Raw genomic sequence first — 24,907 nt, forward strand, 5'->3', positions numbered from 1 at the left:
GGCGGAGATCCTCGCCGAAACATATCATTTTGTGGCGGCGAGGAGATCCCGGGGGGAGTCTCCTACGTGGGAGGAGGTCGCACGCATGCAGAGGCTGGCGCAGGACACCCTGTTGCGGCGGTGGACGGAGGACTTGGCTTCGCCAGTCCCCGGGCAGTGGACGGTGGACGCAGTGAAGCCGGTCCTCCGGAAGTGGGTGAGGCGGCGGTTCGGGCCGCTGACCTTCCGTCTGGTGCAGGTGCTTTCCGGACATGGGTGCTTCGGTAAGTACCTGCACCAAATCGCGAGACGGGAGGCGACTCCAGCCTGCCACGAGTGTGGAGCGCCAGAAGATACGGCGCTCCACACGCTGGAGGCGTGCGCCACTTGGGAACCGCAGCGGCGCACGCTTTCAGCGGTTATCGGACGGGATCTCTCGCTGCCGAGTGTCGTAAAGGCCATGCTTGACAGCGAGAGATCGTGGCAGGCGGTGGTCTCCTTCTGCGAAGTGGTAATGACGCAGAAGGAGACCGCGGAGCGGGCCAGAGAGGAAGACGCCTCTGCTGGCCCACTCCGGCGCAGACGTACGGGGGCAAGGAGAAGGCGGTTTGCCCACCTCCTCCCCCCCTCGTAATAGTGGGGTCGGCGGCCGATAGTCGGGGAACTTCGGCCGGCCGGACAACACGACCCCATACGTCTGGGGGTGGTCTTGTTGTGAGCGAGGCCACCCCACCATCATTCCGGGGCCCGGAAGCTTTGTCCGGGCCTACCGCTGAGGCGAGGTGGCGAATGCTAGCGCGACCCCTCTCGCCCCACCCAGGCGGATGACTGCTAACACGTGGTGGTTTTTAGTCAGTAGGAGTCTGACATAACCCTCTGGCGCCCCCGCGCTGGAGGGTATCCATGATGGATTTTCCCCACGTAAAAAAAAAAAAAAAAAAAAAAAGGCACTACTGAAGTCTGTGTAGATGGAGTCGACCTGTACACGAGAATCTAAAGATATGCTAATGTCATTGACATACTGCAACAAATTAGTAGTAGGAGATCTGCTGGCACAAAATCCGTGCTGTTAAGCAGCCAACTGTGGTTTTATGTGAAAAGTAATTATAGGACAAACAGCAGCCTCAAACAGTTTTGCAAAGATGGAAAGAAGAGATATAGGGCGATAATTTGAACTAATATTTGCTTCTCCTTTTTTAAAAATCGGGACAACGTTAGCGACTTTCCATTCCGATGGGAATTTAGAAGATGCGATTGAGTGGTTGAAAATAATTTTTAGGGGAAGAGATAAACTAGCTGAGCATTTTTTTATGAATAATGGAGGTAGGCCATCAGGTCCTGGGCTCTTACATGCATCTAAATTACTTAGCAACTTTAGCACCTCTCTTTCAGTGAAAGTAATTTTGGCTAGACTGAATTGAGAGTAACTGAATGAGCTAGTTCGTACAGAATTTTGACAAACGGACGGCATGAAATTGGACGAGAAGTGTGCAGCAAATTGTTTGCTTATCTCCTCTCCCGATGTTGAAACATTTTCTCCCAAGTACATAGTGGATGGAATATCACTAGATTTAGATTTTCTGGCTTTCACAAAGGACCAAAAAAGTTTGGGGTTTTTGGTGATGTTTTTTTCGGTGTTAGATATGTACGTTTTGTACTATCTGCACACTCTCTAATCGCTATCCTAGCACGGTCGTCTAATAGTTTATATTCGTAGTGATCCCTAGGATTCTTAAACTTTTTATAACGTTTTCTAATTTTTTCTTTCTCATTCAAAAGCCTGATGAGTGACCTAGAAAACCAAAATGGAAATCTACTATCTTGTGTTCTTGAGACCGGAACAAACTCCTCGATCAGACTGTATATGCGCGAATACAGTACCCGCACCATGTCATCAACGTCTGTTAATCCTGAAAATTCCCCAATCCAATCTATGTCCCGTAGTTTCATATTGATTAGTGTGTAGTTAGCCAATCTGAAATTATGCCTCGATTTATTTTTACTTAGTACGATTTTATTTTTGTGTTACCCTCACATTAGGAATTCTAAACATTTTTGAATATCATATCAAAAATGTTTATTTTTACTTGTTAAGAAATGTGGCGTAATGTTACTGATAATAATTACTATGGGTGGGTGATACAGATCTACTTTAGACATCGGACTACTACACTCGTTAACACATCCACCGTAGAAATTGGACAAAATAAGGTCTAAAGTTTTATTGTAACAATTTTTAACAGTATTAAATTGCAACATATTGTTCTCAGACATGAAATCAATTAAAGAATAGCCTAGACTATTTGCATAATTTGTTGCAGTTGTACATAGTGTGTGACCGAGATTTTCATCCACATTCCAACCGATGAAACTGAGGTTAAAGTCGCCTGCTATAATTGTATCCCCTCCCCCGGAATCAATCAAAGCCGACACACCGTCCAAGAATTTATCAAGTGTAATTTGTCGAACTGGTGGTGGCAGATATATGGCACAAATGTTTAATATTTTCTGACTCTTTCCTTCGTTTACCTTAAGCCTGACCCAAAGTCTGATTCCCATTTTGTTAATCGTTCGGAATTAATAGTCTTAGATACTGCAATAAGAACTCCTCCACCTTCTTTATTTCTCAGAACAGTTGACGACCTGACACGCCTGTACACCAGTGTCGAAGAGTTCACCATCGTTCACGCCATCATCCAACCATGTTTCCGTGCCAATAATAACATCATAGTTAGTTAATTGAGCAGCCTGCCTAAAACCCTTAAGTTTACCTTTAAGACCTCTAAAGTTCTGATAATAAATTGTGAATTTTACTACTTGCAGCACGGGATTTATTGCGTCTGTTTTAGTGAGCGAAAATTAAAGTGTCTCAACGGCTTCTAAACTTTTCACATGTTTTGCTTGTTGACCATCAGCTTTCCTGACGAGAACTTTACCGTCACGCACCCAAACGTACAAGTAACCCTTTTCTCGTGCTGCTTTTCTTGTTGCTGCGTGAATTTTTTTATTCAAAGGTGACAAATGTTCTGACACGAAGATCGGTCTGACAGGGTCTCCATAGCCCAGGTGTTGTGTATTTAATTTTTCCTTGTGATGTGACTTATTAAATTGCATGACGGATGTTAGAATGGTATCTCTTAGAAGTGCACTCCGTAATTTGACAATAACTGCCCTAGGGTTCTTGTTTTCTGCATCTAATTTTCTGATACGCACAGCCGATAAGATGTCATCATCCTTAATTGTGTTAGATACTATGTTTCCCAGTTGTACGATTATCTTCACCAGATTTTCAGCTTTGTTTTCTGGAATGCCGTTGATTTCTATATTTTGCTGACGCGAGTGTTGTTCTATCAGGTTCATACGCATAGACAGATCGACGACAGTGGTTTTGAGGGCCTCGTTTTCTTTATGAAGATTCTTGTTGTCACTCTGACATATGTCAAGCTCAGTCTTTATGCGATCAAATTCATCACTCATAAAATTGACGGAGTCTTTCAGCTCACGAAACATTTCTTTAATCTCCCGTAGCTCCTCGTTGATTGATGTCTGGATATTAGCTGAGATCTCTGATACTATAACTGTCCGTATCTCTTGGCGAATTATATCAAGATGTTCCTTCGAGATAGAGTGACGAATAACTGTGTCCGGGGAGCAGTCCGTGCGAGGGCGTTTTGGTCTTACATTTACGTTGCATTTGCTCGGTGTATTAACCAGAGCCACGGGAATATTAGGTTCTGATTGTACACTTGACAGTGTACTCGACTCACCATCTTTAGGAGGAGTACGAAGCATGTTCGATACAATTATCCAACAATCTCACAGTCACTCTGTACTATATACGTCTAGGCAGCTATAAATAAAATTGACGATCGCAACAGATAACTATTATACAGGGTGTTTGGTGGGGTGTTGGACAAACGGTCAGGGGAGTAAGGGGGGGTCATTGCCAATATATCTGGCCACTTAACTAAAGTCATTGCCCTTTTATTTTTTTTTCATGCAGCATTTAATTGTTTTTTACAAAATCTCCAGAATTCATCATTCAAACTCACAAAAGACAAAAAAAAATGTGTTACGGACCCAAATTATTTTTATTTCTTTTTTTTGAATAAATTCCCAACATTTTGAAACCATATTTGTAAGTGTAACATGAAAAAATACGAAAATATGGGCCTTCAAAGTTTTTAAGAGTTGCAAAATTTTACCAAACTACAAACTTTAAAGTGATATAAAAAAAAAACCAAACACGATAGGGTTTTAACTATTTTTTTTTAAAATATCCTGCATTTATGTCCTTTCTAACAATGTATCATTTGCTATCAAAAAAAAATTTTGAGTAGAGATATTTACCAAAACATAACGCGCGGTCAAAAATCGCTTACTTAAATAATCATAATTGGTAAGTAAAGTCATGTGTATTTAATAAAGAAAACTAAAAAGGTTTTCTGAATTGAGTTTATAAAAAAACAAGGGATTATTAAATTTCTCTAATGACGACCAAGAACCAGTATCACGCTTGTAGGCAGGCCTCCCTCGAGATGGACCGAAACGACGGTGGACAAAAAACTAATAATAAAATTTGTTTAAAATGATACAATGAATCAGTCTCTAGTTTCTATCACGCAGTTAAAAAAACCTGTTTTTATTCAAACCCCTAGACTACTGTGCTGTGATTGGCTAAGTAGTTTTATGTCTCGTTCGTTAGAGAGAGTAACAAAGTTCCTTATCTATTTCTGTCGATCAGTCCGTCTTCAGATCGGTCAGATTTATTTTGCACACTGATATTAAAAATGAAAACTTTTTAAAAAGTATCTTATGGACAGACGAGTCTAAATTCACTCGTGAGGGAATACTCAACTTACATAACCTACATCATTGGGCGCGGAAAGGTGAAAATCCTAAATTAAAGAAACTAACACGCTTCCAAAGAAAGTTCTCAGTAAATGTGTGGGCAGGATTAATTAGAAATAATGTGATTGGGCCGCATTTCTTACCAGACAATTTAAACGGAGATAATTATTTGGAGTTTCTCCAAAATGATTCACCGGAACTCACATGTAATTTGCCAATAATAGAAGAAGATAGGCCCATAATTTTCCAAAATGACGGATGTCCTGCCCACTGGCGCCTGACAGTTAGGGAATATTTAAACGAAGTATTTCGTAATTCCTGGGTTGGTCGCGACGGTCCTATACCATGGCCTCCACGCTCCCCAGACCTTACTCCAGTCGATTTTTATGTCTGGGGTCGTGCGAAGGAACTCGTCAATACGGAAGAAATACAAAGACGCGACCATTTGAGAGAGAGGATTATTGATGCATTCGACCTTTTGAAGCAAGAAATGCTGATGGCCACTACGACGACGGAAATAAGAAAAAGATACCGTGCTTGTATTAAAAATGGTGGCCAACAATTTGAACAACTTTTATAATAAAAGTCTTGTTTTTAATTTTGTTTTGTTTTTATTTAGTGTTTATTAATGCCAAACAATGCTAGGAGGTCTGCCTACAAGCGTGATACTGGTTCTTGGTCGTCATTAGAGAAATTTAATAATCCCTTGTTTTTTTATAAACTCAATTCAGAAAACCTTTTTAGTTTTCTTTATTAAATACACATGACTTTACTTACCAATTATGATTATTTAAGTAAGCGATTTTTGACCGCGCGTTATGTTTTGGTAAATATCTCTACTCAAAATTTTTTTTTGATAGCAAATGATACATTGTTAGAAAGGACATAAATGCAGGATATTTTAAAAAAAATAGTTAAAACCCTATCGTGTTTGTTTTTTTTTTATATCACTTTAAAGTTTGTAGTTTGGTAAAATTTTGCAACTCTTAAAAACTTTGAAGGCCCATATTTTCGTATTTTTTCATGTTACACTTACAAATATGGTTTCAAAATGTTGGGAATTTATTCAAAAAAAAGAAATAAAAATAATTTGGGTCCGTAACACATTTTTTTTTTGTCTTTTGTGAGTTTGAATGATGAATTCTGGAGATTTTGTAAAAAACAATTAAATGCTGCATGAAAAAAAAATAAAAGGGCAATGACTTTAGTTAAGTGGCCAGATATATTGGCAATGACCTCCCCTTACTCCCCTGACCGTTTGTCCAACACCCCACCAAACACCCTGTATATGTAATTTGTTCCAATATAATATAGGTGTTACGTCCGACCTGGAGTATATTGAAAACGAGTGGAAGCGTGATCTCAGGTACGAACGGGACGAACAATTGTCTGCAGTACGCAGAGCTAACACTTAATGTCTTAAATAAAAATCCTACCTTAGTTTCACTGAATACTGTTCGGTGAAGCCTCGTCAGGTATAACTTAATTAACATCAAACTATAATTGGCCAATCATTACGTCTAATGCTAATCAATTATACTTAACTGAAGTGGCGGGCTGAAGCAGGAACCAGCAATCAAAATGGCCGTTGTTAGGCGTAGTTCACTCACGTTTTTCACAATAATTCAACAAGGAATACAAGGAATACAATTTGCTATTAACAATTAAATTACTTCAAACAACAAAGGATGGTTCGATCAACAAAAGGCGATAATTTTTCGCGAGAACGAACAAGTACAAACAAAAGCGTAACTTTATACGGAGACCGGAAAAACGATGCAAACTTTAAATTCAAAAGGTGACGAATGACAGCTCATAGATAAAAACCATTTCGTAAACTATACTAACTGTCATAGATAATATAATAGTTTAGTGTTGCTACATTTGGTTCATAACATCTACCCGCCTCGGCCAGGACTACCTGGCCGCTAATCAATTGGCAGTCGTGACAAGGTTGATACCGCTCTCTTCAGAACAGAACCGTCCACCCGAACCTCAGCAAAACGGGGCACTCCATCTGCTCCAAAGACGAGGTTAAGAATGCGCCCTCTGCGCCAACACAGTGGCGGTGAGTTAGCGTCCTTAACCAGAACGAGGTCACCAACATGCGGTGGATCAGTCTTGTCAGTCCACTTAACGCGCTGCTGGAGAATATGCAAATATTCCAAATTCCAACGTTTCCAAAAGCTCTGAGTGAGTTGTTGGATCAATTCAAACCGCGAGAGACGATTGAGTTTCACATCAACATAGGGGTATTCCGGCAGGGCGTTCAGCGGCCGTCCAATCAAAAAATGGCCCGGTGTGAGGGCTTCCAAATCGTTAGGGTCTGAAGAGATCGGGCACAACGGGCGTGAATTCAACATGGCTTCAATTTTGCAAAACACAGTTGCGAGCTCCTCAAATGTTAATACGGACTCGCCAATTACTCGTCGCAAATGTGTTTTGGCAACCTTTACAACACTTTCAAAAATTCCTCCCCAGTGGGGGCATGACGCGGGACTGAACTTCCAAGTTATTCTGCGACTAGCTAGTCTAGACGCAATCTCAGTCTCATTAGACGCCAAAAATTCATATATCTCTTTTAAATAGTTATTTGTGCCTTTGAAGTTGGTGCCGCAATCCGACCGAATCAAGGACGGTAGTCCTCGTCGTGACACGAATCTATCTAACGTCGCAACAAAGGCCTCTGTCGAGAGGGCTGAGACTAGTTCTAAGTGTACCGCCTTGGTGGACAGGCAAACAAAGACGCACAGGTAGGACTTGACCGTTTTACTGTTCCTGAGGGTCGAGGTCTTAACCGAAAAGGGACCTGCAAAGTCCGTCCCAACTCCAGCAAAGGGCCTTGTCTCTGTGACCCGATCCGACGGCAGGTCACCCATGATAGGCTGCATGGTAGAGGCCTTGAGTCTATAACAAGACATGCAGCGAAAGACCACACTACGGATCGTCCTTCGGGCCGATAAAATCCAAAATTCTCGTTGTAAAATGGCCAATAAGGCATTACAGCCGACGTGGGAGTTCTTGATGTGACGATCAGTCACCAACAAACTCACTAAGTGGCCACTTTTGGGCAACAGGAGGGGATGACGAGCTCCATACGGGAGGTTTGCGTTCCTTAGACGCCCTCCGACTCGCATAAGACCCGCACTGTCCAAAAAGGGGTTCAGTTTGCAAATGGCTCCAGGCAGCTTACATTTGCCTTTTCTCAAAATATCAATCTCATTTTCAAAGTTCTCTTCTTGCACAGAACGAACCCAATGAAGAAGAGCATCCTGGAGCTCTTGTGGCGATAAGAACGCCTCCAAGCATTTGTTCTGTGGGTGTCTACAATTTCTGGTGAAGCGCTTGATCCAAGCGGTGACCCCCAGTAATTTGTCTAATGAGCTGTAGCGATTCATTAGGAAATCTGGGTCGAACGGATGGTCCCGCCGTTCAATCGCAAGGGTTTGCAACCCAGGCAATGTGACAGTATCCAAGGCCGGTGTTCGCGGCCAATTAGATTCTGACCTGGTCAACCACTCAGGTCCCCACCACAGGGAGTGCTCAACCAAAAAGGGGGCCATACATCCCCGTGATGCGCAATCAGCAGGGTTGACTTCGCCAGGCACATGCCTCCAGATTAACGGGGTTTCCGATTTCTGGATCTGAGAGACCCGATTTGCAACAAACACCTCTAAGGTGTGGACTGACGTCTTCAGCCAACATAGGACAATTTGACTGTCAGTCCATGCATAGACTGTCTCAATGTTAACTGACGGGCACAAGGTGGACATGACGTGATTCAAGAGGCGAGCAAGAAGGGCCGCCCCTGACAACTCTAGCTTGGGAATTGTCAAGGTAGTTCGAAGAGGCGCGACCTTGCTCTTCGCCATGACCAATGACACCTTCACTTGACCATCCATGGTCACGGTGCGCAAATATACGGCTGCTGCGTACCCACGTTCCGAAGCGTCCGAAAACCCATGAAGGGACGCTGTATGCTTCCCTGGTGGAAGCATAGCACGGTGCAACGATATCATATTGATAGCAGGCAATGAGGAAGCAAACAGGAGCCAGTCCTTCAAAATAGCTTCGCGGAGTGGCTCGTCCCATCCAAGACCTGCAGTCCAAAGTCTCTGCAGGAAGCATTTGGCCCAGAATATGACTGGGCATATCCAACCATTGGGATCAAACGTTCTCGCGACAGTCGACAGAACCAGCCGTTTCGTCCAAGTGCGAGGCGAATCCAAATCGACGTTGAACGTGAAGATGTCCTGGACTGGTCTGTACTGTATTCCAAGGACTGTCATCATGGTAGGATTGTCACGGTTCTCAAATAGGTGAGGATCCTGCTGGTGGTCATCAGGTAGCCCATCCAAGAGCGCAGGTAAGTTGGAGATCCATTTACGCAATTCATATCCTGCGGAGGCTAGGATGCCAATCAATTCGTCACGCAAAAGGAGAGCCTCTCTCTCCGTGGACGCACCAGTGCATATGTCATCAACATATAGGTCCTCCTTCAAAATGGCGGCTGCGCGAGGAAACGACATACGCTCTCGATCTGCGAGCTCCCAAAGCGAACGTATGGCCAAAAAGGGGCTAGACCGCAGCCCGTATGTGTTCGTGTTGAGTTCGTAGACAAGTATGGGATCTTGCGGGTTTTCCCGCCACAATATCAGCTGGTATCGACGATCATCAGGGTGGATTACCGTTTGCCTGAACATCATCTTGATGTCAGCTACGAAAACGAATTGGTGACGCCGAAACCGCGTGATGACGTCACAAAGGTCCTTAAGCAATTTGGGACCAGAATGAAGACACTGGTTCAAGGACACTCCCGATGTGGTCTGCGCAGAACCATCAAATACTGTGCGCAGCTTGCCACTTGACGGCTTTATCACAGCATGATGCGGGAGGAAAAAATGCTCCGTCGAGCGCCAGTCAAGTTTTGACACAGACATGTGTCCCAAATTCTCATACTCCCGCATGAAGTCAATGTACTTCTGTTTAAGTAGCGGGTCCCTGCTCATGCGGCGCTCCATTGCCAATAAACGCTTCTCTGCAGTAGGCCGCGAGTCGCCAAGGGGCGGTCGTACGGCAAGAAATGGCAATCTTGTCATGATCCGGCCAGAACGAAGATAACTGGTGTTGCTCTTGTAGAACCGTTCACACTCCTCGTGTTCCGGATCAGAGCGGGGTGCTTGTGGTGGCTCTTCCACTTCCCAAAATCTCTGCACGGCGTCAGAGAGGGCGGAGCCCACCATCAAAGCCGTTCCAGGTTCAGCAGGAGGGGGAGCCCTCAATACAGGCCCCATCAATGCGAACCCAAATATGGTCCGGAGGGCTACTAAGCCACCTGGCTGCAAAACACGATCCTTACCGAGTAATATTTTGCCCAGTACATCGGCGCCAAGCAACAAATCGACCGTGCCAGGTAGGTCGAATTTAGGGTCAGCCAAGTCCAAATCGGCGGTCAATTTTACCGCATCCGCAGACAACCGAACTTGCGGGTGACTGCCCAAGATGTTCTCCATCACAATGGCCGACGATCTCAGCGTCGGGCGTGGAGAATTTGAGGGCGAGAACTCAAACGAAACGTGGCCCTCAACCGTGGTTACAGGGGCGTTCCCGACACCTCTTATTACATCTGAATACCTTTTAATATTCAGGCCAGTCTGCCCCACCAACCAAGACGAGGCTATGCACCCTTGTGAACCTGTGTCCAATATTGCTCGGACTACAACCGAGGCGCCCGTCCGTCCCCAGACCCGGACATAGGCCGTGGGCAAGAGGACGGTCTCAAAAGGGGGTGGTGCATAGCGGGGGCAGACGCCAACATCCTAATGTTGGCGTGGCGGCGATCTATCGCCGCTGTCCCGGGACGGCACGTCAAAACGAGGGAGTGGTTTAAACTCGCCCTCCTCTCGATGGCGACTGCCACGAGCCATAGTCGGCGGTTCGTAGCGCCGGGAGCGTCCGTACTGAGGGTTGCGCGGCTCCAAACGGGGACGCTCCGCCAGAGGGGGGGACGGCAATCGTACCGGACGTGCGTCACGGTAATCGTGGTAAATGACTGGAGGTGACCGTGATAGGTCACGAGGGTGCGGTGAGGGCGAACGGGGCACAAAGGTGCGGGATTGAACCCGAGGCCCCCTTCCATACCCGCCCGTGGGGCTGCGCGCCGAATCATGTCGGCGATCCACAGCAGCACAATCTGCGTGGCGGGGGGGAGGTGAGCCGGACTCCAAATTGCGGGACTGAGCCCGGTGTCCGCTCTCATACCCGCCCGAAGGCGACCCCGGGTGGTCGCGGCGGCCATTTGCGTTGGCGCACAGCACCTTTAAATGTTGCCCTCCACAAACAGGACACGGGTGCATGTCGGGGCAAGCGCGCTGAAAGTGGTCCCCCAGGCAGGAGAAACACCAGCCTCGGGCCTTAGCAATCCGCCTACGAGAGGCCACATGCAACGCTACAAAGTCCGGGCACTGCATCGTTCGGTGCCCCCGGGACTTACAGAACCGGCAGACCGGTCGCGCAGCCTGCGCGACTGCAAAGCGGGGGGACGCCCTTCCCTTTGGCGCCATTTGAGCAGTGCGCCGTTTGTTGGTGGGTCCGGAGCTTGATAGTCCCACCGGCGCATCCATAACGTCGCCCATGCGACACTCATTCTCCAGGAACGCCAACAATTGCTCATAACTAGGGAGAGGAGATGCCTCATCCCTAGTGTGCGCCTGTTCAAAACGTGCTCTCAGGGACACCGGCAACCGCTTGAGCATAATACGCACCAACCAGTATGACGACTGGTCAACCGGCAGGCCCAAGCGGCTAAGAGCATTGGTAGCTGCAACGAGGGGGTTAAGCATCTTGGTCCTCAACTGGGCGGTATTACTCACGACAGGAATGTCCATTATCTGGTCGATATGAGCATCGGCCAGACAGCGCTGGTTTTGGTAGCGCTTGGTGAGTAATGACCGCGCGACCGCATAGCTCCCTTCACAAATCGGGAGGTGCTGCACCAATTCTCTTGCCTCTCCATCCAGCACTGAGAGCAGGTAGGCCAGCTTTTGGGACAGGCTCAAATCTTCCCTAGAGTCCACAAGGCTTTCGAACAGGCCGATGAAACCCATCCACGCGTCGAGTCGACCATCGAAATGGGGGAGATCCAGGTTAGGCAGTCGGGTCAAAAGGCCCACGGGAGTCTTCAAAGAGGCCCTTGTAGGCGGTACTCCGGCGCGCGAGGCTAAGATCTCCCGGGCGCGTTGGGAGATTTCATCGGCGAGGCCCAAAATTTGGACGTAGTCCTCGTGGACTTGCTCCCGTCGCTCCTTCGGAAGCGACTCCATTGGCACATCGTCAAGGTGCAGAAGGAGGCGCTGGTACAGAGTTTCGACCTGTTCAAGTCGAGCCGGGCATTTCTCGTACCTGTCTATTAAGGCCTCCGTGCGGTCTTCCCTATTCACCAAGGCGACCGCTGAACTGAACCATCTCAGTTGAGCTGTGATTCCTGAACAAGATTCACGGACCATGGTGACCGCGGTCGAAGTCATCTTCAAAGGCACAGATATAACAACAGTAACAACAAACAATAATCAAATTAATTCCAATGAAACAACTGCTATCACTGAATTGAAATCAAGTATCAAATCTTAAATAACTTCAGTAATAATACAAGAAAAAATTAAAACTAAGTTTTTTAATCTAATATTTCAACAAACTAGATTCAAAGCAATAACACAATTTACTCAACAAATTAATGAATTTACTGATAAATACCCATTTAAACAGCTATTTCTAATCTTATACTAACAAACAAGAGTATTTATAAGAAATTAACCTTCAATAAAGCATAAGACAACAGCTGTTATTAACTCAAATCCAAATATTAGACCTTAAGTATCTAAATATAATATTTTAATAAAGAAAGAATTAAACAAATTGTGACCTAACTTATTCATACAATATAATAAACTGAGCAACAATAAGTTAACCACGCTCTGCTACCAAAACTTGTTACGTCCGACCTGGAGTATATTGAAAACGAGTGGAAGCGTGATCTCAGGTACGAACGGGACGAACAATTGTCTGCAGTACGCAGAGCTAACACTTAATGTCTTAAATAAAAATCCTACCTTAGTTTCACTGAATACTGTTCGGTGAAGCCTCGTCAGGTATAACTTAATTAACATCAAACTATAATTGGCCAATCATTACGTCTAATGCTAATCAATTATACTTAACTGAAGTGGCGGGCTGAAGCAGGAACCAGCAATCAAAATGGCCGTTGTTAGGCGTAGTTCACTCACGTTTTTCACAATAATTCAACAAGGAATACAAGGAATACAATTTGCTATTAACAATTAAATTACTTCAAACAACAAAGGATGGTTCGATCAACAAAAGGCGATAATTTTTCGCGAGAACGAACAAGTACAAACAAAAGCGTAACTTTATACGGAGACCGGAAAAACGATGCAAACTTTAAATTCAAAAGGTGACGAATGACAGCTCATAGATAAAAACCATTTCGTAAACTATACTAACTGTCATAGATAATATAATAGTTTAGTGTTGCTACATTTGGTTCATAACAATAGGAAATTGTGTTTAGCTTTTCAAAAATAAGTTTTTCAAAACTCAAAGATGATTTAATATTATGTGATTCCGTAGTTGTAATTTACCACTAAAAGGCCGTAATTTTTTATACTTTTATATATATTATAATAAGTATTGAGGTCAATTAACTCTACAACACGATATGGTGCTTTTTTTATACATAGATAGGCTGGCGTTTGACCGCTATTTTATCTGATGATAAGTTAAAATGCGGTCTAAGATGGAGCACGCTTACCTAGAAGTAACCTATTCACTCGCGACTTAAAGATCCCCAGGTCATAGCTTTCGGGGAACACAGACGCTGGTAGAGAGTTCCATTCTTTGGCCGTACGGATTAAGAATGTACTAGCGAATCGCTTAGTGCGTATAGGGGGAATGTCAACCATATAAGGGTGACGTAACGCAGAGCGTCTGGTTGTACGATGATGGAAGGGGAAGGGGGGAATCAGGTCATGGAGTTCTTGCGCACACTCTCCGAAATGTATCCGATAAAAAACCGACAGGCCGGCTACCCTACGCCGATGATGTAAGCTTTGCAGCTTTGTGGCGACCAGTGCATCGTCACCGATGAGCCTTCTGGCTCGTCTCTCAATTGATTCAAGAAGCTCCAGCTGGTACTTGGCTGAGCCAACCCAAAGATGAGAGCAGTACTCCATACACGATCGAACTTGTGCTTGATATAAATTCAGGAGCTGTTCCGGAGTGAAGTACCGTCTCACCTTCGAGAGGACGCCCAGTTTTTTGGCAGCTGTTTGAGCTTTTGCCTCTATGTATGAACCAAAATTGAGGGTGGATGTTAAAGTAACGCCAAGTAGCTCCAGGTGGCCGGATATGGGCACGGGCACACCTCGGAAAGAGGGAGTCAGTTGGAAAGGACTCCGTTTTGCCGAGAAGAGACACGCCTCGGTCTTAGATGCGTTGAACTTGACCAGGTTTGCGTCACCCCAATCAGAGACGGCTTTAAGGGACAAGTTCTGTCGCTGAATCATGGCTTCCCTCAGCGCCTGGATCTCAGATCCACTCGCTTGTGCGTCGGACATGTAACGCTCGACAACGGTGCTGTCATCTGCATACCCAAAGGTCCCGGGTTTGAGCAGGTCGTTGATGTGCAGCAAGAATAGCGTTGCCGAGAGTACAGACCCCTGAGGGACCCCGGCATTGATGACCAAACGATCGGACTCGTAACCGTCTATAACCACGTGAATTGATCGATCCCTCAGGAAGTCAGATATCCAAACACAGAGAGAAGCGGGTAGGCCGTATGAAGGAAGTTTGCTAATAAGGCCGTCATGCCAGACCCTGTCAAATGCCTTCGAGATATCGAGTGAGACCGCTATGGCTTCCCCGTGTTTCTCGATAGCCTCACTCCAAATGTGTGTGGCATACGCGAGAAGATCACCCGTGGACCGCTTGCGGCGAAAACCGAACTGTCGGTCGCTAAGAAGATCGTTCTCCTCCAGGTGTGCCAGGAGCCGGCTATTCAGTATACGTTCCATACTCTTACAGAGTATGGACGTTATGGAAATAGGTCTGAATTGATGGAGTCAGCTCGACTGCCCTTTTTGGGCATAGGCTGCACGTTAGCTTGCTTTCAGGCTTTCGGCACTTGTCCTGTCGCTAAAGAGAGACGAAAAAGACGTGTCAGGATTGGAGACAACTCAGGCGCGCAAGTTTTGAGTACTATGGCAGGTATTCCGTCAGGACCACTAGCTTTATTCACGTCCAGATTACGCAAGGTTTTAAGGACCTCTGTTTGACGGATTGCTTACTTTAAAATGAGACTGAGTGTAAGAAATTTACGAGTTGAATGTTGGTTAAATATTTTTTTATATGGCAACATTAAAATGACGTTGTTCAAGATCAATGAACTCAACATTTCATTACTTTGACACTGATATATTTTTTAAAATCAAAAGGAGTTGTTACAGAATTGTCAATATTTATATTTCATTACAGAATAATCTGTTTTGTAGAAAATAATTTGGTTTTTTACTTGTTGCAGAGACTGTGAAAGTAAAGTTCCTCCGTCGTGCGGCTTGCCGCCAGAATTCGTCACGGCGTTTAAAGAAAAATTTCACAAAGATGGTAACGTCTGTGTGTTTTTGATTACTTTGAAAAATTTATATAAAGTACTTTGCTAGTATTTTCTAATTACAATGCTATTGAAATTTTTTTCCTATGCATAGAATTTTACTGAAAACCTAATTCTTGCGAATGTTGTCATATCTGTCTGAATTTTGTACCTGAAAGTGATTTATCGTAGCCACAATACATATCGTACGGCCTGTCACTTAGAGGACCGGATTACATTATATGGCTAACGAGTCGATTACGGTAAAAGAATGCTAATGTCGATAAAAGTCACTTGAGCGCGGGACGTCCCTCGTTACGTGTGGACCTCTGTTCCAACACTAGTAAGAGGCGCGCAAAAAAACATGTCGTCCCGCCGTCGAGTGCCGCTAGTGACGCGAGACCGCGCGTGCGCAGGCGGCCTGTACCTGCCCGCGCGCCCCGCGCCGCGCGCCCGCGCGCCCGCCCGCCGCGCGCCCGCCCACCAGGTACCGCCACCTCGCCACCACCACCCCAGCAAATAATATCACCACCCCGCCAACTCACCACCATCACCCGCCAACTCACCACCATCACCCGCCAACTCACCACCATCTCGGAACCTCAAAACCACCCTACCACTTACCAGCATGCATCACCACATACCATCCTAACCACTCTAAACACTCCGGCAACTAACCACCGCCCTGGCAATTCACTACCTTACCACTACTCTACCGCGTACCACCAACCTACCACTTGCCAGCACTACCCACTTCGCTTATGTCTGTAACTAACAGAAGGAAGTGGGAAATTGTCTTTGGTATGGGACTTCTTACAGTACTCTTTTAGGCTGTTTTACTTTCCACGTAGTAGAATCGAATCGCCAGCCATTTTCCAGAAAAGCACCCACAAAGTTTTTATAGTCACTCTTAAGGAATACTATATCTATCCTAAACTTATCACCACCACCGCGCAAAAGGAGGAGATGGGAAAGTGTCTTCGGATGTGACTTTTCCTACTACTCCTATAGGGTTCTTTGATATCTTTTTAATTAGCCAGCCATAAAACAATAAAAAATCCTAAAGCTTTCATACACAGTATAAATGAGTACTAATATCGACACGAAGTTCCGTAAAATTCAGTTTCCTACTTTATAGCCTCCCATTGTTAATAATACAAACTGTTCTGGCTGCATTTTACTGATCGAGTTGAATTGATTCAATACAAAACATCGAGTGCGCTTTCGACCACACGAATGAAGTAAAACTTCTTTAGTTGCCCTGCAGTAATATACGAAACGTAACTTTCTCTCGCTTTCTGTCGTCACTAACTTCATCTCAACTTCCATTGTCCTTGCCCGATCACGCTTTTCGTAACGCTCTCGTTACGCATTCCTCAGCTTACTCCCCAAGTCAAGCGTGCGTAAAGAAGTTTTACTTCAAAAAAAAAAAAAAATATATATATATATATATATATATATATCTATAATCTATAATATAATATATATAAAAGCGAAAGGTCACTCACTCATCACGAAATCTCTGAAACTATACCACCTACAAACTTGAAATTTGGCAAGTAGGCTCCCTATAGGACGTAGACATCCGCTAAGAACGGATTTTACGAAATTCGACCCCTAAAGGGGTAAAACGGGGGTTGTAAGTTTGTATGAAAGTCCTATGTTTTTGAAGTAAGAGACTTGAAATTTAAAATGTATGCTCTATAGATGATGAAAAGGTGTCCAAATAATGTATCTTTAGAAATCAACTCCCTTTTGGGGTTAAAATGGGGGATGGTAGGTTCACTCACTCATCACGAAATCTCCGAAACTATAACACTTACAAACTTGAAATTTGGCAGGAATGCTCCTTATATGGCGTAGACATCCGCTAAGAACGGATTTTACGAAACTCGACCCCTAGAGGGGTAAAACGGGGGTTGGAAGTTTGTATGAAAGTCGCTATGTTTTTGAAGTAAGAGACTTGAAATTTAAAATGTATACTCTATAGATAGTGAGAAGGTTTCCAAATATTGTATCTTTAGAAAGCAACTCCCTTTTGGGGTTAAAACGGGGGATGGTAGATTGACTCACTCATCACGAAATCTCCGGAACTATAACAGCTACAAACTTGAAATTTAGCGGGTAGGCATCATATATGGCGTAGACATCCGCTAAGAACGTATTTTACGAAATTCGATCCCCTAAGGGGGTAAAACGGGGGTTGGAAGTTTGTGTGAAATTCCCATGTTTTTGAAGTAAGAGACTTGAAATTTAAAATGTATACCTTACAGATGATGAGAAGGTGTCCAAATAATGTATCTTTAGAAAGCAACTCCCTTTTGGGGTTAAAACGGGGAATGGTAGATTGACTCACTCATCACGAAATCTCCGAAACTATAACAGCTACAAACTTGAAATTTAGCGGGTAGGCTCCTTATAGGGCGTAGACATTCGCTAAGAACTGATTTTACGAAAATCGACCCCTAAGGGGATAAAACGGGGGTCGGAAATTTGTATGAAAGTCTTATGTTTTTGAAGTAAGAGACTTGAAATTATATATATGCTCTATAGATGGTGAGGAGGTGTCCAAATAATACATCGTAATCTATACATATATATAAAAGAGAATGGTCGCTAACTCACTCATCACGAGAACTCAAAAACCGCTGGATGGTCTATCCATCCAGGTTGGACAAAGATAAAATTTGGCAGGGAGGTAGATTATAGTTAGCAGACGTCCGCTAAGAACGGATTTTACGATATTCCACCGCTAAGGGGGTTTAATTGGGGTTGATAGTTTGTATGAAACATATAGAGCCTGAAAATAAAACTACAAAAGGTGATGTATAGAGAGGTTTTTAAAAATGACTATTAAATTATACTAAATTGTGCCTTTTAATAAATTACTCAGTTTGATAAAAGTTTGAAGTGACTAAAAAAAAAAAAAAAATTGCGTTAAACATCTTAATAGTAATGCATATCTTCACAACCACGCGGACGTAGTCGCGGGCAACAGTTAGTGTATTATAAAACAAAGTCCCCAAAAGTGTATGTGATCGATTCGCTTAAAATCTACTGAACGGATTTTCATGCGGTTTCACCATTGGAAAGAGGGCTCCACCATTGGCAAGAGGAAGGTTTACGGAACAGCTAAGCCGATTTTGATGGGAGTTTCACTGAAAGTTTGCCGGGAAAACTTTGTGACACACTAATTTCAACGCAGGCGAAGCCGCGGGCACAGCTAGTATATATATATATATATATATATATATATATATATATATATATATATATATATATATATATATATATAATGTCGCGTTCTCTGTAAATAAAATAATCACTACTTGTCAGAAGAATACAACCTGAGCTAATAACGTGCCATCCCGAAAGTACTCAACAGAAACATCCTACCGCTTCACCATAAAGGCGCATCACCCTAAGATTCCTGTACACCAAATCTATACACACCACCTTCGCCGCCTGTCCGCTCACCCACACGCACACACGCACTCGGCACGGCGCTATATAAGGCTCGGTGTCGCAGTCGGGGCCGGACTCGTCGTCCAACACGTCGTCGTGCAACAGCTCGACGCCGTCGTCCCCCGCGCTGGCGCCGGCCGCGCCCGCCACGCCGCAGCCGCACCACCACCACAACGCGCACCACCTCGTCAAGCAGCAGTTCCACTTCCCAGGTAACACACCCCTTTCCGTATTTTCCCCTTTATAATCTTAGTATAGATAAGTAGAAAAGGTCGGCCGTATCGCTAAAAAACGATCTCTTCCTGGCAACTAAATTACTTGTTTATTTATTTAACCATAGGGTAAATGAAATGGTAATTTGAAGTTTTTATAAACGGCAAAATGTTATGTAAGTTAGTTTCACACTTGACCGGTTAATTTATTGTACTATTAACAATAATTGTCCGTGTTTAGATGTAAAGCCGCCAGTGTCCAGTCCCAACCACTCATCGCATGTGCAGTCCCCGGCGCGGTCAGTGATCGACAGCAAAGACGAACTTACTTCGAGTATAAAAAGCGGTGCGTTTGCCCAACTTTATTTTATTTTAATTTCGTCAATAAAAAAACCCAAATTGGTTGATCAAAAGGACATGAATTTTAATAGAAGCCAGTTTTTTTAGTTTTATATATATAACTAGGTCGGCAAACAATCGTATGAGCCACTTACTTGATGGTAAGCGATTACCGCAGTTTTTAGACTTCTGCAACACCAGAAGCATCGCAAGTGCTTTGTCGACCCTATTCCCAATTCCCCCCAGGAGCTCTGGTCACCTTATTCACTAACAGAAACACAGCACACAGCACTACTTGAAAACAGTATTATTTAGCTGTCATCTTCTGTAAGGTCGAAGTACTACACTAATTCAAAACGTTATTATTTGTAGTCGTTCCAGTTTTGCTCATCAAAGTCAATTAGAACAATTGACCTTAGCACTAGTGGTGCGTATAGTCGCCTAAAACGCCGACGGTTTGCGGGTTTGATTCCCGCTCGGGATGGATGTTTGTATTTGTACAAATGTTTCCTTCCGGTTTGGATGTCTGCCCTTGTGGGTCATCACTGTGCCTCGGAGAGCACGTTAAGCTGTCGGTCCCGTTAATCGTTACTCATTGTAGGGAACATATCTGCCAACCCGCAGTAGTACAGCGTGGTGGATTAAGCTCCAATCCTTCTCCAACAAGGAGAAAGAGGCCTATACCCAGTAGTTCGATGCTACAGGATGCTGAATTGTATACAGATGTTTGCCGCTGTCTAGGCGTTTGTGCTCGCGTACTGTGTGCTTGTTCCCGACACAGGTGGCCCTAGCGGGGGCCGTCGAGTGTGAGCGAAATAGCTATATATGTGTGAGTAGTGACGATGCGCGTGTCCGCAGAGGGCTCGGGGCGCGTGTCGCTGAGCGGCTCCGCCTCCACCGACAGCGGCCGCCACGAGCCCGCGCACGACTCGCGCTGGCCGCGCCAGAACAGCGTGAGTACCGCTTACTGTATAGGTGTGAGCAGTGACGATGGGCGTGTCCGCAGAGGGCTCGGGGCGTGTCGCTGAGCGGCTCCGCCTCCACCGACAGCGGCCGCCACGAGCCCGCGCACGACTCGCGCTGGCCGCGCCAGAACAGCGTGAGTACCGCTTACTGTATAGGTGTGAGCAGTGACGATGGGCGTGTCCGCAGAGGGCTCGGGGCGTGTCGCTGAGCGGCTCCGCCTCCACCGACAGCGGCCGCCACGAGCCCGCGCACGACTCGCGCTGGCCGCGCCAGAACAGCGTGAGTACCGCTTACTGTATAGGTGTGAGCAGTGACGATGGGCGTGTCCGCAGAGGGCTCGGGGCGTGTCGCTGAGCGGCTCCGCCTCCACCGACAGCGGCCGCCACGAGCCCGCGCACGACTCGCGCTGGCTGCGCCAGAACAGCGTGAGTACCGCTTACTGTATAGGTGTGAGCAGTGACGATGGGCGTGTCCGCAGAGGGCTCGGGGCGTGTCGCTGAGCGGCTCCGCCTCCACCGACAGCGGCCGTCACGAGCCCGCGCACGACTCGCGCTGGCCGCGCCAGAACAGCGTGAGTACCGCTTACTGTATAGGTGTGAGCAGTGACGATGGGCGTGTCCGCAGAGGGCTCGGGGCGTGTCGCTGAGCGGCTCCGCCTCCACCGACAGCGGCCGCCACGAGCCCGCGCACGACTCGCGCTGGCCGCGCCAGAACAGCGTGAGTACCGCTTACTGTATAGGTGTGAGCAGTGACGATGGGCGTGTCCGCAGAGGGCTCGGGGCGTGTCGCTGAGCGGCTCCGCCTCCACCGACAGCGGCCGCCACGAGCCCGCGCACGACTCGCGCTGGCCGCGCCAGAACAGCGTGAGTACCGCTTACTGTATAGGTGTGAGCAGTGACGATGGGCGTGTCCGCAGAGGGCTCGGGGCGTGTCGCTGAGCGGCTCCGCCTCCACCGACAGCGGCCGCCACGAGCCCGCGCACGACTCGCGCTGGCCGCGCCAGAACAGCGTGAGTACCGCTTACTGTATAGGTGTGAGCAGTGACGATGGGCGTGTCCGCAGAGGGCTCGGGGCGTGTCGCTGAGCGGCTCCGCCTCCACCGACAGCGGCCGCCACGAGCCCGCGCACGACTCGCGCTGGCCGCGCCAGAACAGCGTGAGTACCGCTTACTGTATAGGTGTGAGCAGTGACGATGGGCGTGTCCGCAGAGGGCTCGGGGCGTGTCGCTGAGCGGCTCCGCCTCCACCGACAGCGGCCGCCACGAGCCCGCGCACGACTCGCGCTGGCCGCGCCAGAACAGCGTGAGTACCGCTTACTCGTGTACTCTGACACCGCTACTACCGACACTTTTGAACAAAAACGTCTTTACGCACGCTTCATTTCGGAGTAAGCTGGTGTGCGTGACGAAGTTGAGAGGGAGTAATAATTTAGTGAAGATAGAAAGAGAGAGAGTTACGTTTCGTATATTACTGTAGGAGCTAAAGTTTTACTTCAGTCGGGTTGTCTAAACCACACTCGGTTTTTATTTTATCTTTCTTTGTTACATGTATTTTTTTTAAATAGCTCATAAAAAGGTAGTAAATGTATCTAGAATGCTAGAAAAATATTTTATATATTACATAGTTTTATTTTAAAATGATTTTATTTATTAACGTAAATAAATTACTATAATTTCTTTTCGACACAGTGCGTATCATTTTCAAACGATTAAAAAAAGTAATAAAATGACTCAAATTTCATACTTGCATTGAAGTTTTAATTCGATATGTTTCTAGTAAAAAAAAGGGGGAAAAAAACTTACACTCCAAAATGTATCAACAATAAACATGTTTAGGGAATTACGAAAAACAGTTCAAAATAATCGTCATCGATCGTGAATTCCTATTTAGGATTAAATAAAACCTTTTTGTAATAGTAGGTATATTTCATTACAAGTGTGGAAAGGCTGTCATTGCAAAGAGTTCCGACAAATGGGAACAAGTTGCAATGACGGTTCCGCACGTGTACTGAACGACTATTTTTAATACAGTTGCGAAAAAATGAAGCAATTTAATAAAGAAAATTTCTGAAAAATGGCGCCAACCGTAAAATATAAGCAGTTTTTTTTTTCTTCACCCATTCTGGTCGGCAAAGGGAACTATGCCCATACAGCCAAGTCTTCAGTAGAAGTTATTTCTTGATATGAAATGAAAATGAAATTTAATGAGATGAAATGAAATGAAATGAAACCTAACCAAATTCATTCAATCAAATCATTAAATCTGATATTGAAACAAATTAGTAGCTTCTTTTTAGAAATATACGTATTTGCATGAATCATAAAAACTTCTATGAACATTTTTGAATATCATATCAAAAATGTTTAGAATTCCTAATGTGTTAGTAACACAAAAATAAAATCGTAGATATTAACTTCTATGATTTGTTTTTTTAGTAAAAACTTCATGGTTGGTTTTTCTTTTTAATAGACATTATTTTGACAGTTGAGAAAGAAAACGCACGAGTTCGGGAAAGGTAAAAAAAGGCACGAGTATGTAATAGCCCACATCCCGAACGCTATACGTCCCTGCAATACGCCACTTTTTGAGCAACTGTGTTAAAAAGTTTTCTTCTTTAAATTATAACAAGTATCTTGAGGATGTTCTAAATTTTATAAAAAGTTTCTGTTGTTTTTTTTTTAATTACCGAAAAAAGCAAATCTTTTTCATGTCATATTTAAATGTCAGTAATTTTGTAGTAAAGATTGGGCTTATCCCCCAGGGTTGGGTAAATCTACAAATTACAAATATTTACATATCGTTTTTTTTTCTAAGCTAAAGAATGAAACCTTTAGGCGCGTAGTAAGGTTTTATTTTTGTTCAAGATATAAAAATGGTGATTTTTTTTTTGACCTAACACTGCACTTGCTTTTCAAAATGAGTTCTTTTTGTACTAAAAAAAAAACTAATTTAATTTTTAAATAAAATAACAAACCAAAAAAATGTGTGGACTAATTTTAAAGACATTTAGCTTTTAAAACAAGAACAAAGCTCTGATTCAATTCTGCAAGCAATTATCAGTGGCTTGTAAGATAAGCGGATATTTATTGCCTTCGACACTTAATGACGCGACTCGCAGCGCTTGGACTATTTCATGAATATGTGATGTCTGCGTTAGCAGTCATTCATTTTGATTTGATTAACTTTGTTATATAATAAAATATTTTTGTAATATTAAAATTCATTAAGACTTAAAATAAAATAAACTGAATCACCAAGGATATTTTTTTTCCTTATCATTAAATATTATGGGAACCTTTTTAATTACATTTTTTAAATATTTTTATTACGTACTAGCCGACCCAGGCCCATTTCGCTGGGCGTTAATTATTATTTTTGTGATGCACTATACAGTAAATATTTCATCTCACTCATATTTCTCTAACTTGATTTACATACACTATTATTATCACAGAATTTTTTTGTTCATAACATTAAAATATATACCTCCTGAAGAGTGTAGCTTTCTGTTAGTAAAAGAATATTCGTGGTCGGATCAGTATTTGCGAAGACTACCCCCTACAAACAAACAAAGTTTGAAACTTTCTCTCTTTATAATATTAGTATAGATAGACAAATGGCAAAATTGATACTCGCCAGAAAATGGAAAGGTGTCCTTTTAGCTAATCTGAAACAAAAGTGTTATAAATTTTGTAAAAAAAATACCCATCAACATATACATGTCTATATAAAAGTATTATTTTCATTCTTCTGATAAGTCGGCAATTTCCATCTGCATTTTACATATACATAATAATGTAAAACTTATATTTATAGCTACTTATATTTTTAAAAAGAGCACATATCACACACACGCACACATCTATAGCTTTTAATACTATTAAAAAAGCACATAATAATATACAATTGATGACTCAAAAAATCTTTTTTTTTTTTGTAATAAACAAATTCTCCAAGAACATTAGCAGACAGACGAGACAACATTTCCTTTGTTTATATTAAGCAACCTGTCTCAAATGACGAGTGTGGTGTTTCGTGTTGCTAAACAGGAGTAAACTGAATGTCTTAAACGTTACTCACACAGTTTGTGCATTCATTATGAATCATATGAATTGAGAATAAATCTGGCTTGTTTATGTATTTATGTAAATAAGTCGCGAAATGTATGTACACGACTAATTTCCGAACGACTTCGCCTATGCGTGACGAGAGCGTTACGCAAAGTGTTATCGGAGATGTGCTTTAGACCACACGACTGAAGTAAAACTTATTTAACTTCATCTAACTTATATATCCCTCTCAACTACCGTTCGCCTCGCCCGATCACACTTTTCGTAACGCTTTCGTCACGTCGTTTATGCTCCAGCTTACTCGCCAAATCAAGCGTGTTTAAAGAAGTTTTATTTCAAAAAATAAATAAATCAATGAATAAT

The 24,907-nt window shown here is 44.1% G+C and overlaps 1 protein-coding gene across 1 annotated transcript in view; it reads left to right on the top strand.

The window, feature by feature from the left end:
* LOC123656543 (kinase suppressor of Ras 2) overlaps positions 1-24,907 on the top strand; it is a 51,175-nt gene that overhangs the window by 15,647 nt on the left and 10,621 nt on the right. The window contains exons 8-12 of the mRNA XM_045592213.1: positions 15,425-15,558; positions 15,910-15,980; positions 19,023-19,170; positions 19,412-19,516; positions 20,368-20,462. Of these exons, the coding sequence (XP_045448169.1) occupies positions 15,425-15,558; positions 15,910-15,980; positions 19,023-19,170; positions 19,412-19,516; positions 20,368-20,462 (553 nt within the window). The remainder of the gene's footprint in view (positions 1-15,424; positions 15,559-15,909; positions 15,981-19,022; positions 19,171-19,411; positions 19,517-20,367; positions 20,463-24,907) is intronic.

Source organism: Melitaea cinxia, chromosome 9 (genome assembly GCF_905220565.1).
Source record: "Melitaea cinxia chromosome 9, ilMelCinx1.1, whole genome shotgun sequence".
In the NCBI taxonomy this organism is placed as follows: domain Eukaryota; kingdom Metazoa; phylum Arthropoda; class Insecta; order Lepidoptera; family Nymphalidae; genus Melitaea; species Melitaea cinxia.